This window comes from Athene cunicularia (assembly GCF_003259725.1).
Source record: "Athene cunicularia isolate RWA chromosome 10 unlocalized genomic scaffold, athCun1 chr10_part1, whole genome shotgun sequence".
In the NCBI taxonomy this organism is placed as follows: domain Eukaryota; kingdom Metazoa; phylum Chordata; class Aves; order Strigiformes; family Strigidae; genus Athene; species Athene cunicularia.
This window is the reverse complement of record NW_020799112.1, coordinates 7,836,280-7,848,748: the sequence shown is the minus strand read 5'-3', so window position 1 is coordinate 7,848,748 and position 12,469 is coordinate 7,836,280. Positions and strand designations below refer to the sequence as shown.

The window sequence follows — 12,469 nt, the reverse complement described above, 5'->3', positions numbered from 1 at the left end:
GACACCTTTAGGGGTCAAATAAAGGCACTTTGGAACAACCAACTGATAACCAACCAACTGATAACCTTCAAATCAACCGATAACCTTCAGCGACCCTCAGGGAGCATATAAAGGCACTTTGGAATGACCAACCGATGACTAACCGAGGAATAAAGGCACTTTTGCAATGAGATTCTTTTCCAAACAACCTGTCAATAACCAGCTGATCACAATCCACACAAATCTATGTGAGAGAGAGAATGGAAAGAGAAGAGGGGGTGGGAAATGGGGAATCTCCCACCAGGATCCCACAGGGCCATAGAGTAGCCATCTTGGCCTGTAGGTGTTGGGTCAACAAAGACACCCGTGGGGTGTTGTCTTTACATAATCTTCCTGACACCTGCGCAGTAGCTGTTCCAGAAGGTTCTCATTGGCTGTACCCACGCAGTGAGGCAAGTTCAGACTCTGGGCACCAACAGGAGGGATGGGGAGAGGTGCAGCCAATTGCCCTCCTCAGCAGTGCTCACCCCCCACGAGTTGTCCGAGACATCTCCTCACAGAACCTCCGAGTAGCTTGTGCCCACTGGGGAGCACCAAGCTGGCAGGGAGCCAGCACCCCAGAGTCGCTCATGGAAATTGCTAAAAAGTGCCTCAGACTCACAGCAAGTATCCTACTGATCCAGCGGGGTTTCTTTTTTTTGAAAAATACCTTTGGTATTGGGGAAAAAGATCTGTTTTGGTATGGGCTGACTGTCAGAGCAGGATTAGTATTTTGTTTTAATTAAAGAAGAGAATGCTAAAGGTAGTTTAGAAGATTTATTTGAAAGCTTTTACAACACATTTTTCTCCTGAGAAAATACAGTTAGCTGAGGAACAGTTTAATTCAGATTAAACAAATCTATTGCAAGAAAAAATAAAAATCCAGGCCATGTGTTTTAATCTTTGAACACATGAAGGCGGCCACTGGAGTTGCCACCCACTAAGACATTCTTAGTGGGGTGAACCACATTAATGGAACACACGGAATTAAGGCAGTTGAGGTTGGAAAAGGAGTGCAACAATTTCCCAGTGTCCTGGAAGACTTCGATCTGTCTTGGCTGCAGCATGCTGCCCACCACGAAGCAGTCTTCCTGTTTAGGGTCCCATATTGCTTGGAACCTGCTTAACCAGCGCCCTGTGTTATTGTTGTGTCTTTGGAGAAACAAAGAGGGACAAAGAAAGAGAGAAATATTCCTCTTACTGAATGAATCCTGTATTTTCAAGTATCATCATTTATGCCGTATTTGCTTGTGCCCATTGTCCTTGCCTCGCAGCCACCCATGCTGCTCAGGGGATCACCGGTCCTCTGACGGGTGGGGTGGGACCAAGGGGATGGAGACAGTACTTTGACAGAAGCGGTTACTAGTCAAAGTGGTTTGGTTGCGTATTTTAGTAAAAATAGGACCAACATGCATCAGGCCTCTCGATAAACTGCAAACTAATAATTTTCAAGCCAGTCCCTCATCTCATCCCAGCCTCTCAGCAAACCAACCCCGACAACGCTTTGCCCTTCTGGAGCACAAAGTGTTTTACAGGAGCTGTGTTACCATTAAGAAGTAACCTTTGACATTTGAAAAAAAAAAATCCACACAAAGAAAATGCATTCTGAGACAAACCACATCTGTGAAATCCCAGAACGGTCCATTCCAGGCGCAGAGAACACTGAAGCTTCCCTGCAGACCTCAGCCCCTCAAAGCCGGCTACGCCCCAGCCGTGTTTTACACACAAAACCCACCATGGGGGGCACCCCAGGGACAAGGACAAACTCCCAGCAAGGAGGGTCTGAGGGCTGCCAGGGCCCTGAGGCTGTTTGGGGATGCAGCCCCCAGCGTGCTGTCCTCAGCCTGTGGCGTCCCGCTTACCTGATCGTGCTGAGAACCTCCACCTTCGATGACAAAGAGGAGGTGTCATAGACCCTGTAACATAAAACAGTGCGTTAAGGAAATGTAAATTAAAAGGGCGTTAAAAAGGCTGCCCTTTCCTCATAAAGCACAGATCAGCACAGGCAGAGCACACACAAGTCTGGAACAAAGGAACAAACAGCACACAATGATGTGCAGCTCAAATACAATCATTAAGTTTGCTTTTTGACTGGGATTTGCTTATCCCTTCCCAAAGTTGTGACAGCAGAGCACGGGAATGGCTGGCCAGGATGGGGGGTGGACCCCTCTAGGCCAGTGCCCCATCTCCCACGTCGCTGCCCAAACCGGCTGCCCAGGGCAGAACACGAGAGGAGTGAAATCCCACCAGGAATAGCCCCCGTGCCGGGAGCGCCTCATGCAGGCGGGAGGGAGCTCAACTGACAGAAACCATCAACAGATCTCAGGTTCTGGGCTCCCCATCACCCCAATAAACATTTAGGGTCCCACCCTCCAGGGGAAAAAGTTCAACGAGCTGCTGAGTTGAAAGCTATCTTCTTTTTCCTCTGGAGGAGGCAGCAAATAAATTAACCTGTGTCTGTCTGCTCCATTCTGTTGAGCACAAATATGCAGGTTCACTCACATCCATTTTGTACTGACACTTGCTCTGTTAGCACCAAGGATTTACAATTTTCATAACCAAGCTCACTACAGAGAACAAATCTTCAATTATATACAGTAAACACATGACATGAAAGAAAGCATTACAGCAACACAGAGCTCACAGAGGAGAGCTCTTCCCTGTGCATGTGGAAGAAAGAAAATCAGATTTCCACACAAAACATACAATGCTCTGACAACTGCACCACACTTGGGTTCTTTCCAGAAGGCCTGTACTCCCCCACCTTTTCCCCAAACACATGCAGTCTGGAGAGCAGAGGCTGCATTTTCAACCTGGCCTTTACACCCCACCATTTTGTAGCTGCTGTTCTTTGATACAATTAAGGACTTTGGAACACAGAGATGGGGAATATGCAGATACAATCAGGTATTTACATGCAGAGACTACTTAAATTATGGTCACAAAACTACAAAGTAGAAAAAAAAAAAAACCTAGATCTCTAATACAACATGACTCACAGCAGTTTAAATTCTCAAATAGTAGGCTAGTTACAAAAGCAGCTGATATGATCATAATTTTAAGTACCAGCAGCTAAAAATAAATCCAGGGCCTAAGCATTTTGTACTTGTATTCACAAGCCAGGTTTTCGGCTAGTTTTGGTTGGTTGGTTTGGGGCTTTTTGTTTGGTTTTGTTTGTTTGATTTTTAAAGACTAACAATACCTGTATATTTTACTGTTCACTGTTAACTACTCTTAAGGAAAATGAGAATTAGAAAAAAAATCGTTAAAAACAACATTAAAAATGCCAATGCAAGTAAATCTTTATCACTATTTTAAGAAGTGATAAATACAGACAGCTCTCAATGATGGGAAATAGCAGTAATAAAAACCCAGTTGACATTTTCCATAGATTATTCCTTCCCCCAGTGTCTTACCTCAGCTTATCATCAGCACACACCGTCACCGCTCTGTTCCCAGTTACAGGTGAGAAAAAGGCTGAAGCAACACTTTTTGTGTGTCCTTTAAGAGAGCTCACAGGCATGTTCCTATGAAACTTCAGGTATCGAATGTCATAAATACAAACATCCCTGCAACACACAGCACACAGAACACTTCACAAAGGGACAGTTAAAGAATTATTCTCCATTTACCAAAAAACACTGAAGACACACTGAAGGTTTGACCTGAGCTGAGTTTCAAACTTCAGCAGCGTGAGTTCACTCACAGGGCCAGTGGCTCCAGAGGACTCGGACAGCCCCAAAACCAGCCCCATCCAACACCTCCTTAAAACCCCTCTACACTGCCATCTGTCCAAAACCACAGCAACTCATAAGGCCGTTTTGTACTCATTACCAAAAGGTGAAGGAAAAAGAATGGATCACATTTTACATCCTGCTAAGAACTAAAAACTTGTTTTCTAAAAAGATCAGGAGAGCTTTGACTGTACAGAGACTAACAAATTGCCTCGGCAGCTCCTGCCCTCCAAACGTGGTATTTCTGGCTGACTTCTACTCAGACAGAAGACTGAAAACAGAGCGACTGCAGTTCATTTTGAGCTACGTACTGTAAGCCAGCAGCCATGAAATACTGTTTATTCACTGGGTGGACATGGACTGTCCTCATCCTTTTGAAGTCAATGTCTGCAGACAACCCTGATGACGTTCCTGGGGTCCGTCTGTCCACAACGGTGATGTTGCCGCCCCAGTGTGCTACTATTGCAGTGGAGGCGTTATCTTCCAGGAAGTCAAAGGAAGATAACTTTTCTTCACTTCTGTATATCTGCACACAGAAAAGGTCAAATGTAACCAAAACTATTCAACAAAATACAGTTATTCAAAATACTCAAAATTCTCCTATGGGCTGTAGATTTCATGCTTTCCCTTTTTAATAAACCAGCAGCAACACACTCCTCAAACTCCTACAGGACGTGGTCCCCTCTGCGTGCTGGTAATCAAATGGCTGTTCCGCTCGAGCACAACTGAGCAAGGATTAACAACACTGTTCCTTTCTCCAGTGTCACATAAACTTTAGCTGGGCACAGAAACGTGAATCTGGCTTTGTGTGATTTGGGAGATGAGTTGGGATGCCCAGCCACCTCATCCTAAGGCAGCTTCCCCTCGAGGCAGCCATCAGCCGTGCACACACCAATGCTGCAGAAAGCGGCCGCATCTCGGCGTGCAGAGCCTCCCTGTTAGCAGCAGGAACACCCCTACAGGTACTGCAAGGCTGTGCAAGCTGGTGTGGAGTAAACAGGTCAGGAGAAGGGTGTTTCCTTCCCCTGACCTCTGAAGACATACTCCTGCAAGTGTTTGGCTCAAGGATTGACCCCCCTGGACTTTCCTGGCCTCTTCACCAGCCACCTGCAGCCCCACCAACGCTGCAGTGCCAGGAAGGGCTGCAGAAAAAAAACTTTGAACTGTTGAAACTTGTTATATTTTGCCACGCTAGAGAGCTGATCAGTGCAGAGGTATGTGTCAAAAATAAGCAACCAAAGCAGGCATCACGACGCTCTGCAGTTATGCTGTCAGCGCACCATGGAGGCAGTCACAGCATTCTGCTCGCTTGAAGCCGGGAAAAGCAAAGTCAGCTTGTGTTTTACGTTGATTTACAATGTTTGTTTGGGTGGGGGGCCTTTTTTGTAAGATTTAGTTCTTTAAATAGCTCTCATTTGTCATTGTTAAAAGATAATGCTTTTTAGTAGAGGCAGATGTTGCTTAAGTACAAAGATATGAAATTAAATTCAATAATTGCAACTGTCTCTGCAGGACGGAAATTGGGAGTACCCAAGCTGCTAGTACGTTTTATTGAGTAGGAAGCATCTCTGTATTTTTATGATGTTAATTAAAGGTTACTTTATGTGTCCTTGTGGAAGTGGAATCTTGAACTTTCTTGTTAACAAAAGAACCAACAAATAACAACTCGGGTACAACGAGACTAAAACTTCACAGCAGCACTAGAGGTTTACAAGGAGTCTGGAGCGCAACAGTGGGGGCACTTACGTCGTCGAAGACAGCCCGAGTAACATCACCGCATCGCAGACTGTCGTTGCTGAGGGACAGCAAGTGAGCAGGATTGAACGGGGAAAAGTGCATGCAGCTGACCAGGTCATTGTGCGGAACGAAGACATGTGCTCCTTCCTCGGACTTACAGTCCTGAAAGACAAGGGAGACTCAGCGGATGTAGGAGCTAATCACTGTTGTTATTTCTATTAGTCACCGCAAACTTTCAAAGTAGTGTCTCTGTTTTTCAGGTGTTCTCAGGGAGTTCCACCTCCAAACAGAAGAGAACTGACTGCATAGGATGGCTCAGCACAGCACTGCTAGGCTATGGCCTCCCTCCCACTACCATTTTCATCCCTCTACAAGTAATTTAGCTCAAAAGAGCAGTCTCAGCATTCTGTTCCCTCATTAGGAAAAGCTGCCACTTCCTGCTGTAACTGAAGGCACTTCGTTCACTGTGGTCACTGGTGCCACATCTGGACATGGGTACCTAGCTCTTTTTCAATGACTGAACCAGTTTCTCTGTGACCCTGCTGAGGACCAAACATATGCCTTTTACATCAAAATATGTACATATTAGGTTACTTGGGACTCAAGCTAAATTATAGTGACCCAAGCTGAATGTAAAGCATCATCTCCTATACCCTCTCTTCTAATTTTAGCATCATTCAAACTCTGTTATTTAAAAAGAAACTGAATATACCATTTTGGAACAAGTACCGGTTCATTCCACAAAGATTACTCTGCTCCCAACCCTGGTCAGGTTCAACTCACTTCAGGAAAATAAAACAAAAGGAGAACAAAAGGGAAAAGAGTAGCTTTAACAATCCTAGGCTTCCACTGAAATGTCTCTGCAAGGCCGCAGAGAGTCTGTGGCACTTGGAGACTTCCACACTCTTTGACAAGCAGCAACCACTTGTTAAACTGTATGGAGCAGCTTAAACTTCTTTATAATTAAGAGTCTCAGAGCTGACTTTAGTTCATGTTTCCTGAACCTGTCAAAGCAGAAATGACTCCCAACTTGAGAGGTTAATGGCCTTGCCAAAAATGAAAAGAAAATCTGCATGTATGTGAACTTGAAGCAGCTGGCTTGGATGACGTGGGATCAAAGCGGAGGGTGCGGGGAAAGGTTACAAAGGTGTAAGTCAAGGGCATGGATAAGGATTCTTGCTTCAGGAGTAATTAAGGGAATTCAGATACGATGGTGAGACTATTTGCAAAACCCTCAAAAGTTTTCGAAGCACCAAATGCTAAGCTATTTTTCAGAGACAATGTAAGAAATGTGTGCCAGCAGATATATTGGCACAGCAATTTTATCTCCACTGTCCGGAAAAACAGCGACTCACTGCAACTACCCAAAATCTGTACAGACTCAAAAAACAAATACTTGAGCATCCATTTGCCCTTGCTCTCCAAAACCTGGCTGTGGCATTGCTACAAGGGCACCGTAATTACATCCCAAATCTCTTATTGGTGAATTGCAATTTGTGATAATCTTATTTCAGCTAGTGATCCATTTTCTTCCACTCTGCCTCCCAAAATTACCAGTGCAACCTTTACTCCCATTAAATCCAGCCTTGCCCAGGACTAGACAGACCTTTCAAGCACTTCTGTTGACCCTCAATTTCAGAGGCACCCTGGTGTTACCCGTGAGAACAGGGAAAGTCTAAACCACCATCATGATCCTGATAAAATGACGTGCGAGGCTGCGCCCCGCGGGGGGGAGAGTGCCCTAACTACTCACCACGTTCCAGAGACCAATCTGCCCGGACTTGTCTCCAGCTGCCACGAAGAGGATGCTTTCAGATGGATGGATAGCCATGGAGCAAACCCGGTATTTCACAACCTTCCTGATGTTCTCTTTGCTGAGGACCATGCTGGACAGCATGTCTTGGTATCTATACAACAGCATTCAAAGGTTAGCTGCTCCTGAGAGGGAAGGAGGGGAGCAAGACAACAGCCAGTTTTTAGCTTCTGGCTTCAGATTACCTCTTCATGTCACACAGGCACTTTTCAGTACCATTAGCTTTCACCTACAGAGAGAAAGGAAGTATTTATCAGAATTGGAACCCAAGCTAAATTATCTTTTGCAAAAATAACTCATTTAACTAATAATACCTCACTTATCCTCATCCATGTAGTCAGTAAGTCCTCGGTCAATTTGCTGTTTCCCTTCTGATCTTCTGGAACCATTGGCAAAGGGCCAGCTGGAACTTGAGGCTGGAACGACAGCATCAATTTTCATAACTCAAACCAACTGAAATTACAAATAGGGTGAATTGCTGCTTTCCACACACCAGATATTCTGAGAACATGTCTACAATAATAAGAAATAAACATTTTATAAAAAAAACACCACTCTGTATCAAAATCTTATAAAAAAGATAAATAGAACTTTATTGAAAGCAACAGCAAAGACAAATAGCTACCCTATGCTTTTTCTTCTCCCTTTGGATACTCCAGCAAGGTGGATCTTCAAGAACTGTATTCCGGAGATTTACCTTATTCTACAGCACCATGGAAGATTTAAATTCCCATCTCCCAGAGTATCAGAAGTTTTACTTGCTGCTACATTACTACTTCAAAAAGGTAGTAAATACTTCAGAGAAAAATAAACCAGATCAAAAGTTACAGTGAAATAAATTAAAAGAGAGTGATAAAACTTTTAATTTAAAGATGCTCAAATCTATGGGCTTTTGAAAACTGTGTAACGTTTTATCTCAGGGCCCTTCTGACCATCCAGAACTGCACTATTTCATCAACTCCAGTCATAGAATATTGTCTGACTTTCAGAGAGGACATAGGAAAGCTGCTATTTAAGGTGCCTGAGGGTGAAAGAATTTACCTTTTATTATCGGCACCATGTAACACACCTTCCCAAACATCTAAAGGTTTTTACAATAGGTTCAGCAATGACAGGCGTTATCAGTCAACTTCACCAGGCCCATTTTTATAAAGCTTCTGTGTATACACAGACACATCTCCTCTCACCCCTACCTGTCTTACACTGCCTGCTGCTGTTGGCTGGGCAGGCGCCTCCAGACCCGAAACTCCGGAGGGCTCTACTCTCTGTAAGCGCATAGACCTTCGCCGTACTGTTTCATCTTCTGCCTTTTTAGGCTTAGCCCTAGAACAATTAAAACATTTCCAAGTTACAGACGCAGTTCACTAACACAAGTCCTCTGCATTTAAGGATAAGACTACAGAGCAGGTTCAAATGTGCAGCTCTAACACCCTGGCCCCGTCTTAGAGCCTGACTAGTCCTGATTTGCTTCAGGGGGGCTTTGGGTGCTCTTCCCTCCGGTGACAGCAAGGAACAAGAGCAGCAGCACTTTGCAATGTGTACATGTACTGAATCTTCATTCCGCTTGTAATACACCCCACCACTGTCACTTCTCTCCCAGCCCTCCTTATTTATAATTCATCCTCCCACTCACCGATCTAGTCATCTTTCTGCACTTGCTTTCATCACTTATCTTAATCTTTATTTGAACTTAAGCTCATTTTTCTGCTTTGCCTGGCGCTATTCTGGCACTGCCAAATGCCTTTTCTTCTACACTAATTGGTTACCCTATCCCTTGCACCTAATTCTCCCTCTCTTTCTTTCCCGCACCTTTTCCCATCATTTGTTTTCATCATTTAACATTTCTTTAGCCATCACGCAAAAACATCTTCAGAAAAAAGGAATGTGATTGAAATACCTAAACACAAACATCACAAAACGAACAAATTCTGTAATTTGACAAAAAAGATATTAGTACTATCATTTTCTTTCCAAAGGATGGCAGAGGAGAGGCACTACCTAGAGGAGCCACGTGCCCATGAACTCACACAGCTTAGATTAATCAGTTATTCAGCTTCAGCTTTAGAGAGAGACCCCTCACAGGCTTTGCCTTTTTACAGTATCAGGTATGCACAGATGGAAGCGCTCAAACACCTAACACACGGTGAAGGAACAGTGCTACAAAGCTACAAAGCTCAGTTACTTTACCTTTTGGTGACAAGGGATTGTTTTCTAGTTGCAATTTGTTGAAGTCTTGCAGCTGACTAAAGGGAAAAAAAAAAAAATTAAAACCAGATATAACAAGTGTAAAGGATTAAACCATATAAAACACAATTACCTACAGGGTGCAATAAGCTATATTGTAATTATTTACAATACTAACAAAAAGGACTTTTAAGGATCAAGCTGTGCTGGGTCTGCCTTGCTCCCATGTACCAGCAAGAATCCCCCACAGAAGACCAGCACCGTCTGGATGTTCTGAAGCTTTTCTCTTCACAGAACAAAGAAAATGTTGCCAGGCTGGAGAGGGCCCACAGAAGGGCCACTAAGATGACTGGGGGACTAGGCAGCCACAGGAGGAAGTGCTCAGAGATTGGGTTTGTTTGGCCTTGAGAAGAGAAGGCTCCAAGGAGAACTTACCACCAGGTTCCAGTATTTGAAGGGTGGCTACAAAGCAGATGGAAAAGATAAGGAGGAATGGGGACAAGTTACTGCTGGGGAGATTCTGACTGGACACAAGAGGAAAATGTTTCACACTGAGAACAATCAGCCCCTGGAATAATTTCCCTGAGGAAGCGATGGGTTCCCCAACATCTAGGATTTAAGATTCAGCTGGACGAGAGCTGGGCTGGCTTGTCTAGGCCAGGCTTTTGCCAGAAAGATTGGACCAGCTGATCCTTGAGGCCCCTTCCAACTTGTCACTGTGAAAATATTCTAAATGCTGCACATCAGACACAGAAAGAACCTGAAACCACAGAGGCCTCCACTCAGTGTCTTCTCTGTTACATTCTGAAGACAGGCATTTTGGCTTCTCTGGAAGCCACAGGAACAAATAATTCCCAGTTAAGACCACTGCTCCAGCCAGTGCAGTGCAAACCTGGGCACAAAGATTTGCCTGCACCTCATATCTGGCAGGGCTAAGGGTAACCGAGATGGCTACAGCTCCTTCTGCTAGTCTTCAGTGCTCTGCAGACAGTGCTGCAGTTACAGTCAGACTGCCTAGACTCTGCTGACCTCTCTGAGGGTAACTGGAAGAAAAGGAGTTATCTTTACTCAAGTTTCGGCCCTGGTGGCAAGGAGTCTTACTGCTGACTAGATAGGCCCAACCACATCTTGCAGCCTGGTATAATGAGCAAGCAAGCATGCAGCCATTCAAGGAGGTCATTCACTCGCTGCTGCCAGAAAAGGGATCTATTAGGAATTTTTTTAAAAAATAATATAAGAGAATGAAAGAGCATCGAAAGAAGGGCAAAGGTTTGGATCTACTCGTGTGACAGCATTTGAACTTCCACTACTTTAACCTCCCAGACAATTTCTCTAGCAGAAGAACCACCGTAACACAGTAGTGTCCGCCCAGACCAGGCAGGAGGCGGGGAAGGGCCCGCTCTGCCCAGGAGCCTCTCCCACCATAGAGCTGCCCCCAAAGCACCAGAGCTCCTTGGGGAAGGCAGCACACCGAGGCAGGTAGGAGTAGGCGGTACACAAGCGGGCAGGAGGCTGCACGCACTGTGCTCGTGCCCAGCACACACCAGCACCCTCAGGGAGCGTTTCTCCCAGGGTTACCTCGCCCGGTGCCACTGGCTCCACGGTGCTCCTGCTGCTGGTACAGCGCGATGCCCGAGCAGAGTTTTGCTTTCTTCACCTTTTGTAATTTTAACCAAGTTTTTCCCCTTCTTGGAAAAAGCTAACTAGCAGCACAACACCCTGGTTTTGTGCCCAGTCAGGGCAGTCCCGATGTACTAGGAAGTTTTTGTGGCTTCCCTCACACACCTGCCACTGTTGGGGAGGGATGACAGTACAATCGCTACACTGGGAGAGCATTTTGATGCTACTCAGATTCCATACAAACCTCGTACAGCTCCAAAGCAGCAAAGAATTTAGCATTTTCTATAATGTTCTTCAGCCTTTTCTTTTCATAAACTGATAACTGTGGGCATCCATCCTACAAAAAGAAAAGCCAGTTACTCTTCATTGTACAGTTACATGGCCTGCAAGAGATGTCCCAGGCTTCTGGGAAGCAGTCTCTAAATTGACTGTCCGCATTATTTAAAAGTGGCTCAATGTATTTGTAAACAAATAAACATACAAACTGGGGCAACCCCAGATCAGTCCCAAAACTTCTCCACAGAGGTACTAGCTTGCATTATGAAACATACTCCTAGCCTTAATTCCACAAAAAGAGCAGTTCATAAATATCTTGCTGGAAGGAAAACAATACCAAAGCGACCCAATAAAGAACTTGAAACTTCAGCAATACAGCAAACATTGCACGTAAGTGGAACACAGTCATATAGATAATTTTTCTCTTTTATAGAAGAGGTAGACTTGAGCAGTTGAAATGACGATTTAAATACAAATGAGCACTGACAGAACCATCCCATCTTATGACCGCACGCATGCGTAAAAACAACTGGAAGATGGTTACTGGCAGAACGACACCACGCCAGTGCTTTCACTAACTGGGTTTGTGTCCTCTGACTGACAGCAAGAGCGTTTTTTTCACCCCTTAGGCATTCTGAAAGGGTGAAATGAAGTTTCATACTTCCAGTCAGAGAAGCTAAAAAGAAAACACACTGCACGAGGAGGAAAAGTACTTCCAGCTTTGCTTTTACAAACACAGCAAATGCGCGTCGTGCGAGCTGCAGGACCAACATTTCCTTTGCTGCAGCCCAGGTGCAAATAAGCCTCGACGGAGGCGGCAGCCGCTCCGGGCGCAGCTCGGGCCTGTCCGCATGGAAACTCACCGCACCGGCATCTTCCGCTTCGCTCCCGTCGCTGTCCGCATCCCGAACGCCGGCCGGGTCCGGTTCCCGCGGGCGGAGCCTCTTCCCGCCCGGCGCCCAGCCCTCGACAGCCAGCAGCCGCTTCTGGGGCAGTGGCGTGAGCAGCACCCGCAGCTGCCGCCCCGCGACCGGAGCCGGGGTGAGCCGCAGCTCGGCGGTGCCCTCCGGGGTGGACTCCTGGGGCG

At 45.5% G+C, this 12,469-nt stretch overlaps 1 protein-coding gene across 1 annotated transcript in view; it reads right to left on the bottom strand.

The window, feature by feature from the left end:
* Positions 1-570: 570 nt before the first annotated feature.
* WDR76 (WD repeat domain 76) overlaps positions 571-12,469 on the bottom strand; it is a 12,534-nt gene continuing 635 nt past the window's right edge. Inside the window, exons 2-13 of the mRNA XM_026856036.1 lie at positions 12,246-12,461; positions 11,351-11,443; positions 9,490-9,545; positions 8,496-8,625; positions 7,617-7,718; positions 7,488-7,531; positions 7,243-7,396; positions 5,499-5,651; positions 4,064-4,278; positions 3,435-3,587; positions 1,881-1,934; positions 571-1,170 (exon numbers count right to left, since the gene is read on the bottom strand). Coding sequence (XP_026711837.1) covers positions 915-1,170; positions 1,881-1,934; positions 3,435-3,587; positions 4,064-4,278; positions 5,499-5,651; positions 7,243-7,396; positions 7,488-7,531; positions 7,617-7,718; positions 8,496-8,625; positions 9,490-9,545; positions 11,351-11,443; positions 12,246-12,461 — 1,626 coding nt within the window. The 3' untranslated portion in view covers positions 571-914. The remainder of the gene's footprint in view (positions 1,171-1,880; positions 1,935-3,434; positions 3,588-4,063; positions 4,279-5,498; positions 5,652-7,242; positions 7,397-7,487; positions 7,532-7,616; positions 7,719-8,495; positions 8,626-9,489; positions 9,546-11,350; positions 11,444-12,245; positions 12,462-12,469) is intronic.